Source organism: Sminthopsis crassicaudata, chromosome 5 (genome assembly GCF_048593235.1).
Source record: "Sminthopsis crassicaudata isolate SCR6 chromosome 5, ASM4859323v1, whole genome shotgun sequence".
NCBI lineage: Eukaryota > Metazoa > Chordata > Mammalia > Dasyuromorphia > Dasyuridae > Sminthopsis > Sminthopsis crassicaudata.
Window position 1 is genome coordinate 115,294,918 of NC_133621.1, and position 21,825 is coordinate 115,316,742.

The window sequence follows — 21,825 nt, forward strand, 5'->3', positions numbered from 1 at the left end:
CAAAGTTTTAAATATAGTTTGGATATCATGTACCAGGTTTATTTCTCTTCTTTATGTCTTACTAGGACAAGAATGACTTGCTCACTTAAAACAGATCTTTATATCATCTGAATTGTCTGTTTTATTAAGTGAAGGACAATAGCTTTTCTATCTAGCAGACCCTTCCAATAACTACTACAAAAAGTGGTATTTTGGATAGGGCCAAGAATTTTGTTGTATTGTTCAAAGTGGTTCCCAAAAGTACTTCACTTATTAGAAGCATGAACTCAATTACTACTGGGACCAAGTGACACAAATCTCCTTGGGAATGGTTCTTAAGGTCTGTCAAAGGCAAGAAATGGTACCATATTGTCTGAATACCCTTGGGGTGTTTAGCCATAGGAAAAAGCACAGTGGTGAAATGTCACAGGCTTTTTTAAACACACTTCTCCTGTCAGTTGTTAGAAGTGTGAAGACAAAATTCATTTCTTAATAAATGTTTTCATTTCTTCTATATATAACAAAAGGTTTATAGGTGAAAATAGGTGTTGAGTTATAGTGGATTCTGTATGGTAAAAAAGAGATGTAGTAGGTATATAAGCAGCGCCCCAGTAGCACCAGCTAGAAAATAACAGTATTAATCATAACAACATGCCACGCATGCATATATGTGTGTGTGGAAATGATAAATAAAATAAAATGATTTGCTGTATGTAGAACTGAAATGAGTGGTTCTATATTCCCAACTTTTCTTGGGAAAAAAAAATTATTCCATCTTACCTGGCCTCAGCAGCAAGCAGTTCATCATAGTGGGAAGATCTCTGGTCATCATCCTGTCTATAGCGTATCACTGTTGCCAGTCCTTTGCTGACAAGAGCCTCAGCAATGTTTCTGCAATACAGAAGACAGGCCAATGAATACTCAGTCATATAGACAGACTTGCCTCTTGGCAATTAGTCCTTTACTCCCCCCCCTCCCTAACTCCCATCCCAACAACAAAACAAATAAAGAACACCAGATCAAAGACCTTAAATGCTAAGAAACCAAAACTAAGAATCAAGATCCCCTTGGTGGGTGGGGACACATTCTCTCCCAAATATATACATCCCAAAATCAAATTATCTATTGAAAGACCAAAATAGGCTGAACTTTTCTAGCTACAGAAAGACTAAACCTGTCCTTACTTTCTGAAAACAAAAATTAGGCTAAAAACTTCAGACCTAAAGATATTATAAAAATCATAAATACCACCTAAATTTCTCAAAATGCCATCCTTGCATACTTTCTTCCTAGACTGCTTTTAGCTGAATTTGGAAAATTACAAAATCATCAGAAATAAATATGAAATAAATGGAATCCTAGGCCCTCTCATCATGTGTGGTATGCTCAATGCAAAAACTATCAAAATAAGCCAAAAAAGAATAGAAAATACTCTGTCACTATTGTACTGCTGATGTGTTAGGATTTGTATTTTGCTTTTTAATTAATGGAAGGAGAGACACTTAAAAAATAATATTCAGGAACATAGGAATAATCAAAAATAAATTAGTCCTGGGGAAATATAATCCCCGTATAATAAGTCCTATTTTTACTGGTCTATACCAATTCTCTTCCACACCAAAACTTTTAGAAGATCCCAGACAAAGAGCAGCACTTTAGTGGAAGCTTTATTTAAACATATGAATAAGGACTTCCAGGATGTTAAATCTCAATCTATTCACTTATATAATCCTATTATAAATGTTACTTATATGATCCAATGCAAAGAAAATAAGCAGAGCCAAGAAAACAATATACTCTGAATATAGAAAAAAATTCTAACTAAATAATAATATTTAGTTAATTTTTTCCCAATTTAACAAACATTTCTTTCCTTTCCTTTCTACCTTGTATTCCCCACAAATAAATTCTTATAATAAGTATACTTATTAAAGCACCAACTTATTTAAAGCTCATATTGACTGTGTCCAAAATGATGTCTCCTTTTGTATGCTCAAACTACCATCTCTCTGTCAGAAAGCAAATAGCATGCATTATTATTAGACTTCTGGAATCAATAACTGAGCACGGTGTGGATCACCACAATTAAGTCTTTCAAAATTGTTTTTATACTGTTTGTATTATAGTATAAATTCTTGTCCAAATGGGCTGCTTAGATAAAGGTATAGATGGAATGTACATCAAAACCACAGATAGCACAAAGCTGTGGGACATGGCAAACACAATGACAGAGCTCATCTGAATCTTTCATCTTTGGTCCTGAACTCCATTAAAAAAAAAAAAAAAAAGCTATTCCCATGCTAGAGACTCCCCTTGTCCTTCCATCCTCTGCTTTCCTGCTTTCTTTTGTGTGTAGTCTTCAGTTCTTTAGGGTAAGGACTGTCTTTTATTTTTCTTATTGTATCCCCAGTGCTTAGCACAGGCACTTAATAAGTATTTATTGAAATGAGTTGAATACTGAGGCTGGATTTAGTAAAATGACATTCAACTGGAACAATCTTTACATATAAGTTAAAAAAAAAAAATATGTCACCTTTACAAGTCCAAGACAGAAAGGAGGCATGTTTAAAACAGCAGTTTGCCTTAAGTACAGCCAGAAGATTCAGTGGATTGCAAATTAAATATGAATCAGCACTGTAATGTGGTAGACAAAAGAGGCTAATGTAATCGCTGACTAAAGAATAAGGCAAAGCTCCCAAGAATAAGGAGTTGATAGTTTCTATTCTGCTTTGGCAATAACACATCTGGATTCTCGAGAGTGTTGGACATTTCAGCACTTGTCACAATGCCTAGAACACAGCAGATATATTAATAAAAATTAGCTGACCAATGGACACAATTTAAGAATGACATTAAGTTGGACAGTGTGTATATATGAGGGAACCCAAAATAGTGAGTCCATGATATGAAATCCAAATGAAGGAACTGGGCATATTCAGTGAATAGAAGAAAAGGAGAGAGATGATAGATAACTTTAAGTATTTGAAAGGTTATGTGAATGTGGAATTATATTTGTTCTGTTTGATGCCAAAGTAAATTTGAAGTTAGTTAGATTTAAAAACAAACAAACAAACAACCCCCCCCCAAGCTTCTGAATAAATTGTGAGTTTTCTAGAAATACTACCAGTAGCTTTGACATAATGGCATTCCTCTCAATAGTAATCTTCAAGCAGAGATTGTATACCCATCTGTCAGGTAGTTATAAAAGTTATAAATTACTTATGGATATGGGTTGAACTACATTTCTGCTAAAGTCCCCTTGAATTCTTTAAAATTTTGTGACTTTATGTGCTGCGAAAATCACAAAATTTAGAGTTGTAAGTTAGTCTACAAATTATACAATTTAAATTTCCTTGTTTTTTACATGAAGGAGCTTGAGACTCAGGAAAAAGAAATGGCCTGCCCAAGATCACACACTGTAGCAGAGCCAGCTCTCCAAGAATACCTCTTCTAACTTGAAACCTAGTTAGACACTAAATTCTAGTGTCCTTTATACTCTGTAAGTGGACTCCCAGGAAGACTATAAATGAACATAAAAGTTGATGGAAAACTAGCTATTTCTGAAGCATGGATTCCAATGGAAACAAATGCAATTCAAGAGAAAGAAAGATGAAGGTAGATTTTATATGTTGTTCTTAAGCTTAACTCTTGTCATTACCCCTCAAGTAGCCAACATGTAAAACAATGAAACTGAGTCTAGATAGCCTCAATTAAGAATTCTTCCTCAATGGACTGCCAAATTATATCAGTCTCAACATCAGCTTTAAAAAAAAAAAAAAAAAGGAGGGGATGCTTCCAAACATGGTAAAGAGTAGGGATTAACTTTGTTATTTTATTGGAAACAACAACAATGCATTTAAAGTAGATTTTACAGTTTATAAAACACTTTCCTCAAAACAAATCTGTGAAATATGTAACACAAGTATCATTAGACAACATGGAAACAACTACATAAATATGCAAGATGAATTGGAAATAATCACCAAAGAGAAGGCATTAAAAGGCAACAGACTCCAGCATTACTTGCTAGAATGTATCTTTGAAGTAAAACTCTAGGTAACAAGATTATAAATGGAGAGTTGGAAGGGACTTTGCTTCAAAGAACATCTAGCCCTTTAAATGAAGGAATTGAAAAAGATGAGAAAACTTTGAAAAAGATGATACTAACTGCTTTACTGTGAAAGTTATTCATGGTAGAGGTGGGATACAGTTGAGTCAGTCATTAAAATGGGCATATTAAAGATGTAAAAGATAGTCCCTGCCTTCCATGAGTGCACAATCTAATTGGGAAAGACAACAAGCAAATAAAAATGTAGAACCATGCTATATACAAGAGGAATAGGAGGGAAAAATGAGAGAAGACACTAGAATTGAGGGGATGGGAAAATCTTCTAGTAAAAGACAGGTGGTTGGTAGCATGAAGAGGATTTTCCAGGGTTGGAGGACAGACAGAAAGCCCAGAACTCGGAGACTGTCTTGGATATGGAAGAGCCAGGAAGGCTAATCTCACTACACCAGAGAGTACATGATGGGGACCAAGATATAAGATTTAAAAAGTAGGAGAGAACTAGATTGTGAAGGATTTCCAACCCCAAACTCTGGATTTTGTACTACATCTTGTAGGATAGAGAGCCACTTGTTCATTCTTCATTTTTGAAGAGAACCCATGCCATTAAGGGATGATGTTTTGAAGCATGCATGAATTGGATCTAAGTGAAGAGTCTGCACAAAGTCATCAGCCCCATTCTGTCTTATAGTCATGGAAATCTAGCAGTAAGGCAAAAGAGGGACAACTGGTGATGGAACAAGTGGACGGCCTTGGAGTCTTCAATGTCTGACCAAGTTTTAAGTATAGGATGGTTAGACACAGACATGGACATGGTTGGAACTGTACTTTAGGAAAAACACTTTGTTGGCTAATTGGAGGATAGATCAGGGTGGAGAGAGACTTGGGACAGGAGATCCAATAGTCAAGGCATGAGGTGATGAGAGTTTACAACTAGAGATGTTGCAGAGGTGAAATACTAAGCTTTGACAACAGATTGAATGGGTAAAAGTGGTAAAAGGGAGGATGGTTCTGTGAAAGACAGAGGATGACACCTAGGTTTTGACCTTGAGGGATTGGGAAGATGGTGGTATCCTTGATTGCAATAAAAAAAGTCCAGAAGAGGGAGGTCTTAGGAGTAAAAATTTTGTTTTGGATAAGTTGAGTTTAAGATATCTGAGAGGCAGGTGGAGATGAACTGATGCAATCACCGATTGAAATAATATAAAAGGAGAAAAGAAGGCCCATGAGAGAATCCTGAAGGACATGAATGGTTAGAGGGCTTGAGCTAAATAAGTATCCAGCAAAGGAAATGGAGAAGTAGCCAGGTTTAAAAATATAAGACAGAAGGCGTGGAAAAAAAAAAAAAAGAAAAGATTTAGAATAAAGGGAAGTTTGTTGATTCTGGATATTTAATAGCACCACATATACTCAAACCTAGTTGGTGTATTGGTTTGTCTTGCTGAATTATTTTTTCTCTCTAGATAGGAAAGGGAAAGGGTAGATATAGAAATAAACTATATTTGGTGATATAAAAATAAGAATTAAAGTTAAAACATTTAGAAAATAAATAGTGGATAAAAGGAAGGAAGAAACATACAAATGATGAATAATGCTTGCAGGATCTGATATTATTGGTCTTCAGTCTCTATTTCTGTCAATGTTCCACAAATATCATATTGTTATTCTTCTATCTTATCCTTGTTTTAGTTCTAAATAGAGGTGGGGAGGGCAGGTAGGTGACTCAATGGATAAACCACAGGCTCTGAATTAAGCAGAATCTGAGTTCAAATCCAGTTTTAGAAACTTACTAATTCTGTGATCGCAGAAAAGTCTCTTAACCCTTATGGAAAGAAGGGAGAGAGGAAAAGGAAATAATGGAGGGAAGGAGAAAGGAAGAAGGAGAAGGAGGGAAGGAGAGAGGAACTAAGGAAGTAAGGAAGGGAGAGAGGGAGAGAAGAGAGAGTGAGGAAGGGAGAAAAGAAGAAAGGCAGAGAAGAAAAGGCATAAAAGTTGTCATACATTTGGACAAGGGCAATTTTTTTATATGATATGACAAAACAACTCCTTTGTCATATAGAATTTGTTGTTTTACTCAAGAAAAAAATAATTTATTTCAATAATATTGACACTAAATTAAATATGCAGGCTATGTAAAAGTGAGGGAGATTTATGCCTTGACATCTTTCTCTTTATGTTTACTTGGAGCTATACTGTTTCAATTTAAGGAAGTTTTATTCTATAGATACTTGAGGAAGCTGTCATTTTTACAATGTAAAATTGTTACTATGAAATATTTAGCATGGAATCATTGCAAATGCTTTCCCAGAAAAACTGAATTCTCTTAATTTTGGAAATGTCATTCATTACAAGTAAACATTCCAGCAAGGTATATCATTTGATCATGATAAGAGTACTATAGATTTGGAATAATAATCCTGGTCTTGGTAAATTACATAACCTTACTTCTCTAGAACTCAGTTTCTTCTATAACATGAAGTTGGACTAAATGTTCCCTAAAATTCATTCAAACCTAAAAATTCTGGTTCTAAATAGGTACTAGCAAATAAAACGGAAATAATAGGAATAGAGCCCAAAACTAGGCATGTCTTATGAAATGAAAATCTTCAGTTATCCAGAGGAAACTGATATTCCTGATTATGGGGAAGGACAGACATTTTTCAATCTGGCTATTTGTGTTTTATGATGTCCACTAAAAAGCAACAACTGAAGTGCCAAGACTTGAATTTCTATGGATATTATAAAAGGAAAGATTTTTTTTCTAAAAGGAAAAGTATGTAGACAAACATATATAGGCACAAAAATACCTCTACAGTAATTTGAATCAAGATTAAATAAAATGACAGCAAGAAAAACCAGCAGTTCAGATTCATTCAGTATGTGACCTCTAGTAGAAAAGTAAAATCACTGAGAATCTTTACAAGCTATAAGGAAGTCCATCAGTCAAAACTCATGAATTAAGAATAAGACAGATAACCAGAATTGTAATTAAGTGTGGTATTAAAGACAATGTATACTAAGGCTGTGAACAGTAACCACTGCATAATGCAGGACATTTTAGCTATCTGAAAGGCATAACTTACAACTTATATCTTTCATAAAGCAAAAGAGATCCCAATGTCCATGCTAGAAATCTCCTTTTATTACAGCCTTTATCTACCCTAGGAAACCATCTATTCAGGAATCCAATAGGTGTTGGGATCATGCTCTAAGAGAAGGATATGGAGATAGAACAAGATAAAGACATACATTCTCACTGGCATATATTCATAGAAAGCTTTGTGAAAAACATACTAGGTACTTCATTTATGAAAAGACAGTGAACTTGGGATCACACTGGTTGGTCACTAGGCACATTAAGAGATCAAGTATCATTATAGAAGGAGAAACTGTAGTCTCAAAGTAGAACTAGTCTCTTTATGGTTGGAATTAAAAACAAAAACAATCTAACTGTGAAGGGCAAAATGAACAAGAGCCTTATTCCAGATGGAAGAGAGCTGGAGGCAGTACAGATATTCTTATGAATTTACTATCTTCCCACTTAGACTCAAATCAGAAACAGCACATGCTGAGCAGCAGATGGGAGACACACTCTCTATGACCTCCATGAAATGTATTTGATGACTTCTCTGAAAGGACCACAACTCAGTTACTAGTGTCTTCTCCCCAAATTTCTATTGTTTGGATCTCTACAGATCTGGTAAATAAAAATTGGTTTGTCAGATAAGAGTAGCTGCACACACAACCAAGGAACACCTGTAAACAAAGCCCCATTTTAGAAATATCAATAACTATAAATTTCCAAGATGGCATCGCATTCTTTACACAACAATCATACCTCTTTCGTACTCTTGTTTCCCCTTACCCTTCCCCCTCAATGCCTGCTGCTCTATGATAATGTATAAAATTAAATTGTGATGCTTAATAACTTAACTCTTCCTTCCATTTAATAAGTAACATAGTCAGTACACAGGCAGCCAAAGAATTGGAGACCCTCAAATGCAAACTTCAGCTCTGAATACAGAGAAAGGAAAGTTCAGATATTTTTACATTCTTGGCTACCCTGCAGGCAGCATGAATGAAATGAGGGCAGATTATATGATCATCAAGAGTTCAGATTGTACTCTTTTCTACAGAATCTAGGAAATGGAATTTTGTCCACATTTCCCAAAGGGAAAAATATATCAATTACTTAAAAAAAACAAAAAAAAAAACAAAAAAAAAAAAACAGACAAAATGGCTATCACATGCCCACTTTGCTGTCCTGACCCTACAAAAGACACCTGCCTTCGGTAAACAGGCATACCCATCGGCTCTTTGTCTATCACAGAACCTTTTGTAAATTATAACATCTATTTTTTTCTGGTTTACTTAATTTTATTCTTTTAAATACAGCAAGTCAGAGAATCAGAGTATCTCAGGATTAGAAATTACCTTAGTAATCATCCAGTCCAATTTATTAATCTCTTAAAAAGTATAAATGCCCTCCTGGTATCTTTAACATCTAATCATATATTTTCCAGGTGGACATCTTCAGTGTTTTTTAAAACAGAAGTGTTATCAGTTCTTTCAGATAATTAGATGAAATTTTCATTCCTATAAATTCTATCTACTGTTACAAGTTATACTGTCATTTCTCCTTCCCCAACCTGGGGGTGTGTTGCACCATCACACTAAACAAAATAAACTCTCTTTTAAATGACAACCATTTATTAAACAGTTAAAAGACAGACATACTTATATAGTCTATCCTCAATATTCAGTCTTCTCTAAGTCCTTTCAAACACTTCTAAGCACCACTTGATATAAAATATATATACAATCCTTCCATTGACTATAATGCTCTAGTATTACAGAAGATGACTGACATTCAAGATATCTTAGGCTTGATTGCTACCTCTGCTTAAATATTCCCCATATGAACATTAAGGAAACTAGCTGCTGTTCTTGTTTCTCTTGGTGTTTTTATATTCTTTCCCAACTGAGAAATATAAATATAGCATACCAACAGGAGAAAATAGTTAATGGGATCTCAAGATTTAAAAAATGCTTAGGTGACAGGCTTATGTGAGACATATTCCATTCTTATTGCCATCACCAGAAACTACCAGGCTAAAGAAGCTATAAGAAATACTGACAAAAATAAAATGTAAACTACAATTGGCAGGCAAAAATAACAATGCAGTTACTAAGTCCTGATACAATGTTCTCTGCAAAAGGTAAATCTAGGACCTAAAAAAAATCCCACTTAATTAGTAAGAAAGGTATAGGGTCATTGAATCCCTCCAAAATTCAATTCAGCCCAATCAAATTTTTAATAATAAGATAAAAAAAAAAAAAAACCACACACAAATTCTTTAGAGCAAGATACTTTGAGTATTTCATATCCCTTTAAACCTAAAACCAAGAAAGGGAACATCAGAAGACAGGAACATAGATTTAAGAAGCTGGAAGAGACCTTAGAGTAGATGTAGTGGAACACTCTCATTACTGATGAAGAAGTGACTTGCCTAAAGTCAGTCAACCAATAAAAGGGGATCTCAAAACAGGCCCTTTGCCACCAAATCCAGCACATTCTCTGCCATCCATACCATTGGAGCATGCACTGGGTTTAGTCTGCACAGAAGAAAAATGAGACTGAGTTCTACAACGTGGAAATGCTGGGGATTGTGGAGTCACTTGAATTTTCAATGGATAATTTCACTAAAGACACATACTTGCCTAAGAATTGCTTGGGGGAGGATTTGGCAGAGTGTTTTCTACCTGGGAATGAATATGGGAAAAATCTTATTTTGCAAGCATGGGAGAAGCTAAAGGATTGATTCTTCTAGAGCAGGACTACTCAACCTTTTCTCACTCATGACCCTGTTTCACCTGAGAAATCTTTTTTTTTTTTTTTTTTTTTTTAAATCATCCAGAATTTAATAGTAGAAAAAACGGTTGAGAGAACTTTCTTCACATTAGGCTATTACTGAAATTAATTTCCTTATCCATTTTACATAAAACCATAATTATAGAATAATTTTAATAGCCTGAAGTCATGTATGCATTCCAAAGATTTCATGTGAAATAAATATAAACCACTTTACAGCATTATAGTAGATCAGCAAAAAAAAAATCTATCTCTTGAAGATCACGTAAAGCTTCAACCTTCTAGTTTCATATATTATTTTACTTTGAACATGAGAATTGAAGTACAGTTGAACATGAGATATTGAAACACAATATTAGAATATATGATATAAAAATAATAAAAATAAAATATATGATATAAAATAGTGTAATCTAATCATCAGAGAGAATAAAATAATCAAACAAAAATATGATATATTGCATACTGCTATGACTAAGATTGGATTTCATAGACATGTTTTCTACACTGATTGCAATTTGAAACCACTGAATTTGCAGGCACAAAAAATCATACTTTAAAATTTTCTTGACAGAATTTTAATAAAATAACTTCTGTTTTACTTAAATTTGTTTTCTTAATTTTAAATTTTTTTTATTAATTTTATAATTATAACATTTTTTGACAGTACACATACATAGGTAATTTTTTACAACATTATCCCTTGCACTCCCTTCTGTTCTGAATTTTTCCCCTCCTTCCCTCCAACCTCTCCCCTAGATGGCAGGCATTCCCATACATATTAAATATGTTATAGTATATCCTAGGTACAATATATATGTGCAGAACCGAATTTTGTTGTTGTTGTTGCAAAGGATTCAGATTGCAAAGGATTCAAATTGGATTCAGAAGGTAAAAATAATCTGGGGAGAAAAACAAAAAATGCTAAGTTTACACTCATTTCCCAGTGTTTCTTCTCTGGGTATAGCTGATTCTGTCCATCATTGATCAATTAGAACTGAATTAGATCTTCTCTTTGTTGAAGATACCAACTTCCATCAGAATACATCCTCATACAGTATCATTGTTGAAGTATATAATGATCTCCTAGTTCTGCTCATTTCACTCAGCATCAGTTGATGTAAATCTCTCCAAGCCTCTCTGTATTTATCCTGTTGGTAATTTCTTACAGAATAATATTCCATAACATTCATATACTATAATTTACCCAACCATTCTCCAATTGATGGGCATCTGTTCATTTTCCAGTTCCTAGACACTACAAAGAAGGCTGCCACAAACATTCTTGCACATACAGGTCCCTTTCCCTTCTTTAAGATCTCTTTGGGATATAAGCCCAATAGTAAATAACACTGCTGGATCAAAGGGTATGCACAGTTTGATAACTTTTGGGGCATAATTCCAGATTGCTCTCCAGAATGGTTGGATTCTTTCACAACTCCACCAACAATGTATCAGCATCCCAGTTTTCCCACAGTCCCTCCAACATTCATCATTATTTGTTCCTGTCATCTTAGCCAATCTGACAGATGTGTAGTAGTATCTCAGAGTTGTCTTAATTTGCATTTCTCTGATCAATAGTGATTTGGAACATTCTTTCATATGAATGGAAATAGTTTCAATTTCATCATCTGAAAATTGTCTGTTCATATCCTTTGACCATTTATCAATTGGAGAGTGGCTTGATTTCTTATAAATTAGAGTCAATCACCTGAGAAATCTTTACCAGATATACACCCACACACGAAACATTTACTGATAATAATTCATAATTTCATGGACTCCCCCCCCATATTCTGTCACAGAAACCCATATGGTATTGCAAACCACAGCTTTGCTCTAGAGGAGAGATTAATTTTTTTTTTAATGTTAATCTCCTTACTCCTCAATTCTCAATGATAATTTGGTGAAATTTATAAATAATTTTTCTCAGAAAATGTTTTTAATTACAGGGAAGAAAATGAATAGGATTATTAAATAAATGAATTATCACAAATTATTTTGCAAGGGAGGGAATGCCCCCCCTAAAAAAAAGAAAGAAAAAAATAAAAACAAAAACAAAAACAAAAACACAAACCACTTCAAAAGGTACCAGGTGAAGTACCAGAAAAGGCAAGAGGGAAAAACGTATTATTATGCAAGGAAACACCTAATAATCCAGAACAAGAACAAGTATAATACCCCCAAGTATCACATGATCATCTGTGTCACAACAAAGACATTATCTGCTTATGCCCGTATAGAAAGGGATAGGATTGTCTGTGTCCCTGATACCCATGAGTTACCAAAGTATGGTGTGAAGGCTGGCCTGACAAATTATGCTGCCATTTATTGTACAGGTTTGCTGCAGGCCCACAGGCTTCTTAACAGATTTGGCATGGATTTATAAAGGCTAGGTAGAAGTGACCAGTGATGAATACAATGTGGAAAATATTAATGGTCAGCCTGGTGCTTTTTACCTGCTACCTGAATGCAGGTCTTGCCAGAACTACCATAGGAAACAAAGTCTTTGAAGCCTGTAAGAGAGTCACACTATGGACATGCAAACCCATAAATGAGTGAGCAGTAGAGGCAAGGAAGTATAGAGAAGTTGGTGAAGAAAAAATTAACATTCAACTTTATGAATCTGCCTGATAAGATGTTCCAACAGAGGAGGAGCAAATTATTTAGAAAATAAGGATAAGAAACATTGCTCTATATAGTTCTCTCTCTGCTTACTAAACAGGTAATTTTATTCTGCCCCCGGGAATTTGGAGGTACTGTAATCTCATTGCTACCTCTATTTGATGGCTTCATTTATCCAGTAATACTGCAGTTATGGCTTTTATAAGACAAGTAAAATTGCTGTATAATTCTCCATTTTATCAGCTTCTTTCTCAGTAACATCATTTTACCAAAAAGTCAGTAGAGACTCTGGAGAGGAGAAAGATGGGATAAGCCTTGAATGAAGGAAGTACTCTTCCACTCTTTCCTTAGGATGAGAAGCGCGAACATTTTCTTTGTAGAAAATGTCCCAAAGTCAGAGGGGGAAATACATAACCATAGACTTTTTTGCTTATCAAAGGTTAGTGAAGAAAATCCTCTCTAACCCATTCTCCTGGAAGGTAGGGCTCTACTTCCATTAGTCTAATAAGAGATTAGGGCATAGTGCATACCATTTGCCATGATGATTCCCATTATATGATGAAGTTCTTTTTAATCCAAGGAACCAACCTCTTTAAAATCTTTTTATGACAATTCTCCAGATTTTGTTTTCCATAAACAATATATACACTTATCTTGTGAATTCACTATCTTTTGTTCCCCTTTGACATATCCAGATACATTCTTAACTGTCTTCACTCAACAATTTCTCTTCCCTGAAGTTTAATCTATCTAAATTTACTGATCGATCCATATTTAGTGGTTTTATATGCCAATCCCCACAGCATTCTCTCCCATTTCTTTTTTTATTTCTTTTTGGCAAGACAATTGGGGTTAAGTGTCACACAGCTAATAAGTATCAAATGTCTAAGGCAGAATTTGAACTCAGGTCCTCAGTCTCCCAGGGCTGGTGTTCTATCTACTGCAATCTCCATTCTACTTCATTTCTTTTTTCTTTTTCTTTTTTTTTTTTTTTGGGGGGGGGGGCTGGGGTTAAGTGACTTGCCCAGGGTCACACAGCTAGGAAGTGTTAAGTGTCTGAGACCAGATTTGAACTCAGGTCCTCCTGAATTCAAGGCTGGTGCTCTATCCACTGTGCCACCTAGCTGCCCCATATATTATATTTTTTAAAATTAAATTTATTTATTAGTTTTTGATATTTACTTTTATAAGATTTTGATCCTAGGGTCACACAGCTAGAAAGTGTTAAGTGTCTGAGACCAGATTTGACCTCAGGTCCTCCTGAATTCAGGGCTGATGCTCTATCCACTGTGCCACCTAGCTGCTACCTCATTTCTAAATAAGATCCACTGAAAGTGAAATTCAATATTTAGCACTTTTTTCTTCTCTGTCAACTTACCCATCTTAATTCCTTGCCTTCATATTAGGGGACTTCAACTTATATGTTAATGTTTCTCAAAACATCCTAATTTTACAATTCTTGAAGCTATTAATAAGTTTCCAAAACCTATTCTCCCATTGCAGTTCAGCCTCACAAAGGATGGTGAAAAAAACCTAGATATTGTCACCACACAGGAATGTACTTTGAAATTCCTTTATGTGAACACAATCTCTTATGATCCCAACTTCAAGATTCCTTGAGTGCAAATAACTAATTCTGGTAAGAGTTCACCTTACTCAAATTTATTTGCATTGCCTATCTCCATTGGCCAGAAAAAAATTACTGCCTTTTACATAATTGTATCTTCAAATTTTATGGCTCTGAATACATGTGATTGATACACAAAATGTATTACTTGTACTAACTGGGATCTATTCATACTTCTAACTATTCTGTCTTCAGCATCAAGATCTTTAATATCTCTTCCTCTAAGTACATTTTCAGGCCATCACCTCTGATCTGGTTACATGTTTTTCCCCTTCAGATATGGAACACAGAGTTTTACAAGGATAAATATAGAAAACTATCTTTGCATATATTTTGAAAAACAAAAAGGTATTATTTTTAAAAATGCTTTCTATGTGAGGCCTATGTAACAAACTCATTCTGGCTGTTCAATCATTCAGTCTTTGTGGCCCTGTGGACAATACTGTCCTTGGGTTTTTTTTTCTGGCAAAGACACCAAAGTAGTCTGGCATTTTCTTCTCCTCTAGACTAAGGAAAACAGGGATAAGTGACTTGCCCAGGATTGCATAGTTAGGAAATATATGAGGCCCCATATCAATTCCTTCTGACGCCAGGGTTAGGGTTAATACTCTATCTAGTAAGCCACCCCACACCCAGCCAAAACCGTGAAAGATGAATTCCTTGTTAATCTTCTAATCAACTACAGACAAATAGTTCCATTTTGGAACTTTCCAATATGGAACTCCATAAAGTCTGATTCTGAAGCCTCATCACATCACAAAGGTGCCCTTGTGCTCTTAAAGGCTACATGAGCAGAATGTAAAACCCAGAAAGTTCTGCCAGGGGAAAAAGGCTTTGGGTACAGTACCAGAAACACATACCCTATCTGCTTTCCAAGAACCAGATTAGCTAAGTTTGGGAAAGTTTATCACTAGGATGCTGAAAGCTTTGCTGCTCAGTGCACTTTTTAGAAAAAGTAATTTCCATTCATTCCAGCATACAGAGGAAGTACTCTGTGTAACACAGTATTACAAAATGAAAATCGATGCACTAAAGGGGAAAAAAAGTAATTGAAGTATTCCCTATGGGTAGAAAATGGATGGAAAAAGTAAAAGGGAAGAAAAGTACAGAGCAAACAAGATCCTGGAAAGAGTTGCTACAGCTGAACTTTAAGCTCCACAATAGCTAGTCATGTTTTGGGAAGTTCTTTCTTTTTGCAACTGGGGTTTTTTCAATTCTAACAAAGTAGGAATAGCCTAACCAGGATCATGAACTAGGAGTGAGGATGTGAAAAAAGATTATATTTCCAAAGTAAGGAATTTATTTTTAATGAGTCTTGGTATTTCAGAGCAAAAGTTACAACTCTACCTTTCTTACCCCAAATCTTATGACTTTGCTGCTTGTCAACAGGCTTTATACAACTAGACAAGTTCACCTATAAGCTTTTATCTACAGAAATCTTTAACAGGAAAAAAAAAAATTAAAGAAAACTTCAAGTCTTTAGGGTACAGAATACACCATTAGGTTTAACAAATATTTAGACTCACAATTATGAGAACTCAGGAACCTAAAAGAGACAACATCAGATTCCACTATGATGATGGAAGCTTGTACTCTTCCTTCCAACTTGTAATCTGCTGGGCCCATCATTTGTATTACAAACCTTGACTGTGTCAATCTCATGTCTAAGGTTAGTCTTTCTAACAGCATCTCTCAATGGTCTATAAAGTTACTATCTTGAAAGAGTTAAGCTAGTACAAATGCTAAACAGAATATAGGAAAATAGTTATGTTATTAGTGCACTGTTGGTGGAACTGTGAGCTAGCATAGTCATTCTGGAATGCAATTTGGAACTGTGTTCCAAAACCTTTTAAACTACATACTTTTTGCTAAGCAATATCACTTTCAGGTCTCAAAGAAAGCAATTTTAATACATATTAGCATATTAACACTTTAATACATATTTTATAACTTGGCTTTGGAGACCAACTTATGCTGGTTTTGTGGACACTTCTAATAAAAGGAGAGGTCAACAAAGTATGATTAGTTATTCAATTATGATCTTTAGTTTTCAGATTCATTGTTTGGATAAAGCTCCCTTAAGATACACATACTAAGACTCAAGAGTAGCTAATGACTAGTAGGACTTTTTTTTTACATTAAATGACTGAGCTCTTGTAGTGTGCCAAATAATTCCTTTTCTTAGACACTGAAAAAGCCTGGTCTCTTATCAGTGAATCAACAGGCAAAAATTACATTATGGCAATATGCAATGTACAAACTAAATACTACAATGAGACAGTCCCCCCCCGCCCCAGGAGTTAACAATCTATTAAAGCAACATTCAGTTATAGTTTGTGTTGAATTCCTTTACCTAACAACTATATTTGATAGGATCTTAGATAATTAAACTAGGCTAGACAAAGCTTAGCCAACTTACTTCATATTCATAAAGGCAACAAATGTTTATTATGCACCTGATAAATGTCAGGCACTGTATTAAATGCTGGGATTACAAAGAAAGGCAAAAGACATTTCATTTTTTCAAGTAATTCAGTCTAATGAAGGAAATAGTAAGCAAACAACTATTAACAAAATATATATAATAGGTGACACAATGGATAGAGTGGCAAGTCTGACATCAGGAAGATTCATTTGAATAAGTTCAAATCTGGTCTCAGATACTTATTAGTATTATTATTATTACTTATTATTGTGTAACCCTGGGCAAGTATTTGTGTCAGCTTCCTTTGTAATATGAACTAGAGAAGTAAAGTTTATTGCTTTAGAAAGACATTTTAGCAGACAGATGAAGATGTCAGACTAAAGACTTAGGGAGGGCATGGGAACAGCTAATGCAATAAGAATATGAATTCTTTAAGGATAAGTGTGTATGTTTTTACAGTGCTACTTTTTATCATATTAACTATGATAGTTATCAAAATAACTATTTTGGCCTTATTAAATTATCCATTAGTATATTTTATTCTGCAGTGGTGTAAAGAATCACCTTAGAAAAAATTTTTATCTAATTTTTACTAGTCTCTTTTTTGTTTTTCTATCAAGTTTGTCCTTTCTTTTTTTATTTATTGAAAAAAATAAGAAAAAAACATAATAGAAAAAAAGAAAAGGAAAATTAAAAAACAAATCAAAACATTGTCATGTGCCCAGCAGAATATTAGGGAGGTTTTTAAAATATATAACATTTTAAAAAATATAAAACATGTACATTTATGTAAAAAACATAATTACATATATATTTGTAGGTATAATTTTAAATAATATATGCAAATATTCTACCTTCCTCCTGATTTGATTTACCAAAACTAGCCAGTAAATCAATCATGTATAATATCATGTACTATTTCAAATTCTTTACCCCTGACTTTAACAGACTTGAGAGGATCAGATCACATCATTAGCGGAATGAATCCAGAATCAAGAACTTTCAAATATATAATAAAGTACAAAAAAAAAAAAAAAAAAAAATTCAGGTGTTCTCACTGATATTCTACTCTAGTATCCAATTGTGCTTCCCAGCGGAATTCCTGCCTGATTGCTGCTGTAAGTGTAGCTTAATTTCCTTCATGGTGAACATTTCTGATCAGACATAGAACTCTCCACCATCTGTTATGCAGAATTAGCATAATGATAGATTATCTAATCCCTAACATTTAACTGATACAAACAGCACTCTCCAATAACCAGTTCAGTAATAGCCTCATTCACATGGCATGCACCCCCTACAAAGCAACTGGAGGCCTCCCACCCTCTTGTTGATACATCTGGTTGCTGTTTACCCCTGGTCTTGCCAAACAGTCCAGGTGCTTCATTGATGAGAAGTGCTTCCAATTCACATTATTTGGCACCAGGAATACAGCTGCTATTCCAGATATATATTCACAAGGGGCTATGTCAGAAAAGAAACAAAAACCAACCAAAGAAGGCTGACATCATTACAGAGGGTGATGGCTGGCTAAGCCAGGTTGGATGCTGACTTATAAAGGATGAGAATTATGTTCTGTTAATGAACATGACACAATGAAGAAAAAATAAGTAAAGAAGCCTTGAGTGAGCATAAAAACTTAAGACAAAGAAAGTAAAACTACTTGATTCTTCTGATGAATTCCTAACGCTTCTTCAAATTCCAATTTGAATAACACTTCTTCCATGAAGCTTCCATTTCCCTGACTCCCTTGTTGGTAATGACTTTTTCCCTAAATTTTCACAAAGCTTTTTTTTTTTTTTTGTATCTCTCTAATGTACTCAATCACTCACTATTATACATAAGTCATCTATTTCAAATTTCTCCAGTTACTGTAGGCTAGAAGAAGATACTAGAGCTTAACTACTCTACTTACAGTGTAGTAGGTGTTTAATAAATATTTTTGAAGGGCAGCTAGGTGGCCCTGAAGTCAGGAAAACCTGAGTTCAAATATAGCCTCAGACATTTAACATTTACTTATGACCCTAGGTAAGTAACTTAATCCCAATTGCCTTACTTCCCCCACACTCCGCCCCCCCCCCCAAAAAAAAAGAAGGGAAAAAAAAAAGTGTGTTTTTAAAATTATATTGAGGGGTCAGAAAATTATTTAAATGCCTATCAACTTTGAAACAAATAAAAGGATTAAAATTAAAGCAAGTAAAGGGAAGATGATTAAAAATTCAAAACTTTATGGATAAAATGTCTCCAATATCTTTTAAAGAGAAGGAAATTCAAGGAGAGAGAAATTAGGCCCTCAAGAGCATTTTATATGGCAAGGAGATAAAACAACTGCCCATAATAAGAAATAATTGATTTATCTAGATTAAAACCAGGAAGTAGAAAATCAAAATCACCGAATTCCATTAATAATCCTTTAAGTTCGACCAAATCCCAAGGTATATCAATTTCCTTTCAGTGAATTTCCAGCAAAAAAAAAAAAAAAAAAAAAAAAAAAAACAACAACAACCCAGAAAAATGTGCCCATTTAACCCATTTTCTGCATGATAAAAAGCTTCCTTAAAAAGCTCCCAAATAGTAAGAAGGCACCAGGAAATTGTCTTCTCAGTTTTATAATTGTAAAAAACTATATCTCAAGCTATAGTACTTAATAAACTTTCAAAATAAACAGGTCTTAGAGCAGAAATATCTGAGAATAAGGAGTCCAATTTTCTGGCTTCAAGTATAAAGATCTGTCTATCTGACAAGGAAGCCAATTCCAGTGTCCTTCCACTGTAACGGAACACAAAGAGGCCGACATCACCCCAAGCAGGCAAGAACTTTGTTATACTTTGTTTACCAAGTGTGGCCTAAATCAGCAAGCACCCACAGACCTCTCAATCATATACCCCTTACAGAAGTAGATTCATGGTACTTCTGTCTGAAGCTTACTATTATCCAAAGTGCAAGAAATTGAAGTTTTCATCATTTTTATTGATTAGAGAATAGTGAAATGCTAAATTCTAGAACTTCAAGATTAATGCAACAGTCATTAAAAACTCGGTATTAAATTACTTCTATAGTGAATGTCATGAGTGATGTTTATAATATATTACAGAGATGACTGGAGTCAAACAAGTTCTAATTTAGAAATAGATTATGATGAGTTTTTTTGCAATTGGTCTGCAGGCTTTCACAGTAATTCTGTTATGGGGAGGGAAAGATGTTTTGGACAAAATAAGTTCAACCCAAAGTAACACATTCGATTTCAAGATGACCAAACTGAAAGATTTTGGAAAGGAAAAATATGATTTACAATTAGTAAATTGTAAATTTACATTAAGAGTGATCAAAAACTCTTGACATATTTTTACTTCAATATTTAGCCTTTAAGAGGACGTGGAATGTGTTTCAGTGAATGAAATCAATAAACCCCAGTGTTACTACCTTAATAGGATCTAAATATAGACTCTGGTGATTTATAGCAAGGACTTAATAGATGCAGACTTCCTAATTTGGGAAATAAAAGATGCGCTTGAGAGATGATGGGTTAATGTTGGTATCACAATATTAACACTAATAAACTGTAATAAATTTCTAAATTTACAGTATTTGCTGCTTCACAGAAGTGACAAGTCCACATGTAGGGATGGATGAGTCCATATTTTGCAATCACATACCAAACTACAAGCAGCACAAAGGTAACAAGTAGCAGAGGGAAGAATTTAGCAAACACATATAAAAGACTTAATAAAAATATTTTGTTAGGTTTTGAAAGTGAATATTCATTGAATTGAATTAAATTGGACAACCAATTTGGTCCAGAACAATTACTGACAAAAACTCAGACAAGTATCCAGATTGCCCACTTGCTCCCCAGCTACTGACAAAGCTATTTGTGTGTACAAACTGTTCCACTCATACAACTTTCAAATGGCTCCTGTTAATCAGTACAGACCATACAGTGGGACAAGTAGCTCTTCAGGGTTGAATAAGAACCCACTGGGAGAGATACAAGAGTAGGGAGAGAAAGGGACTGAAATCAACTCATCTGGTTCTAGAAAGTCAGATTACATTATACCAGGGCAAGCTCCTTATAATCCCATTACATACATAAACAAATTGACAATCAAACTTATTCATTTTCCAATTAACTGCCAAGGGCAAAGGGAATAGAAAGCATTACAGAAAAACAGCTAGCTGAACTACAAAGCAACAACTCTATTCTATTATTTTACTTTGTCCACCATAAGTTCCATTCTGCCACCACTGTACCACTGTGAAAACAAGTTCATATGAATTAACTTAGTCTCTAAAAAAGAGAAATATTATTAAAAATAACATATCTATAGCTCTCCTTATTCCATATTGCCCTGGCTATATTGTTTCTTTTTTCTTTTTTTATCAATTTTATAATTATAATTTTTTGACATTACATATGCATGGGTAATTTTTTTACAGCATTATCCCTTGTACTCACTTCTTTTCTGAATTTTCCCCTCCTTCCCTCTATCCCCACCCCTAGATGACAGGCAGTTTCATACATGTTACATGTGTTACAGTATATCCTAGATACAATATATGTGTGTAAAACTGAGTTTCTTATTGCACGGTAAGATATATTGTTTCTTGAATAAAATGCAACCATTTATATCAAAATGTTCAGCATCACACCTAAAAACAAACAAAATATTCTTTCAATCACCTAATCCACATGTGAAATTAAGAAATGGTCAAAGAATATTGGGTAATGAGAAGTTTCACATAATGGCCAAATAAACGTGGGCTAAGAAGAATGGCAGTTTTAAAGACAATTGGAGGTAAAGAGAAGGATTATTCCATACATTTCTCTTCCTACCATAAAATCTTGAAACTAAGCATGAATTCCAGATTGGTCTGGGACTCTCCAAAGCAATTCTGGCCCCAACAAATTGCAGTTTCAATATTTGAAATCTACCACAAAAGAATGCTTGAGACCAGAATTACTTAATGTTGCTTCAAATTCTCCTTATTTACAGAAAATGGCCTAGCTACTCAGAGTAAAATGAATGTGAGTTTTAATAAATTAAGTTACCAATAATCCTCCAAGAGCCAAATCCCATGCCTTTTATTCAGAACTCAACTTTTATCTACTTGGATAGAATTTTGTAAATTTTTAACTGCTAGTCAGACTCTTCTAGAAATTTTTTCTAGGTCTACAACCATTCTCTTGGTTCTGCTTTTCTTTCTTTGACCACACTCTTAATTAGTTGTAC

General features: G+C 34.4%; 1 protein-coding gene across 1 annotated transcript in view; it reads right to left on the reverse strand.

The window, feature by feature from the left end:
- SND1 (staphylococcal nuclease and tudor domain containing 1) overlaps positions 1-21,825 on the reverse strand; it is a 462,540-nt gene that overhangs the window by 241,169 nt on the left and 199,546 nt on the right. Inside the window, exon 13 of the mRNA XM_074268024.1 lies at positions 760-870. Within this exon, the coding sequence (XP_074124125.1) occupies positions 760-870 (111 nt within the window). The remainder of the gene's footprint in view (positions 1-759; positions 871-21,825) is intronic.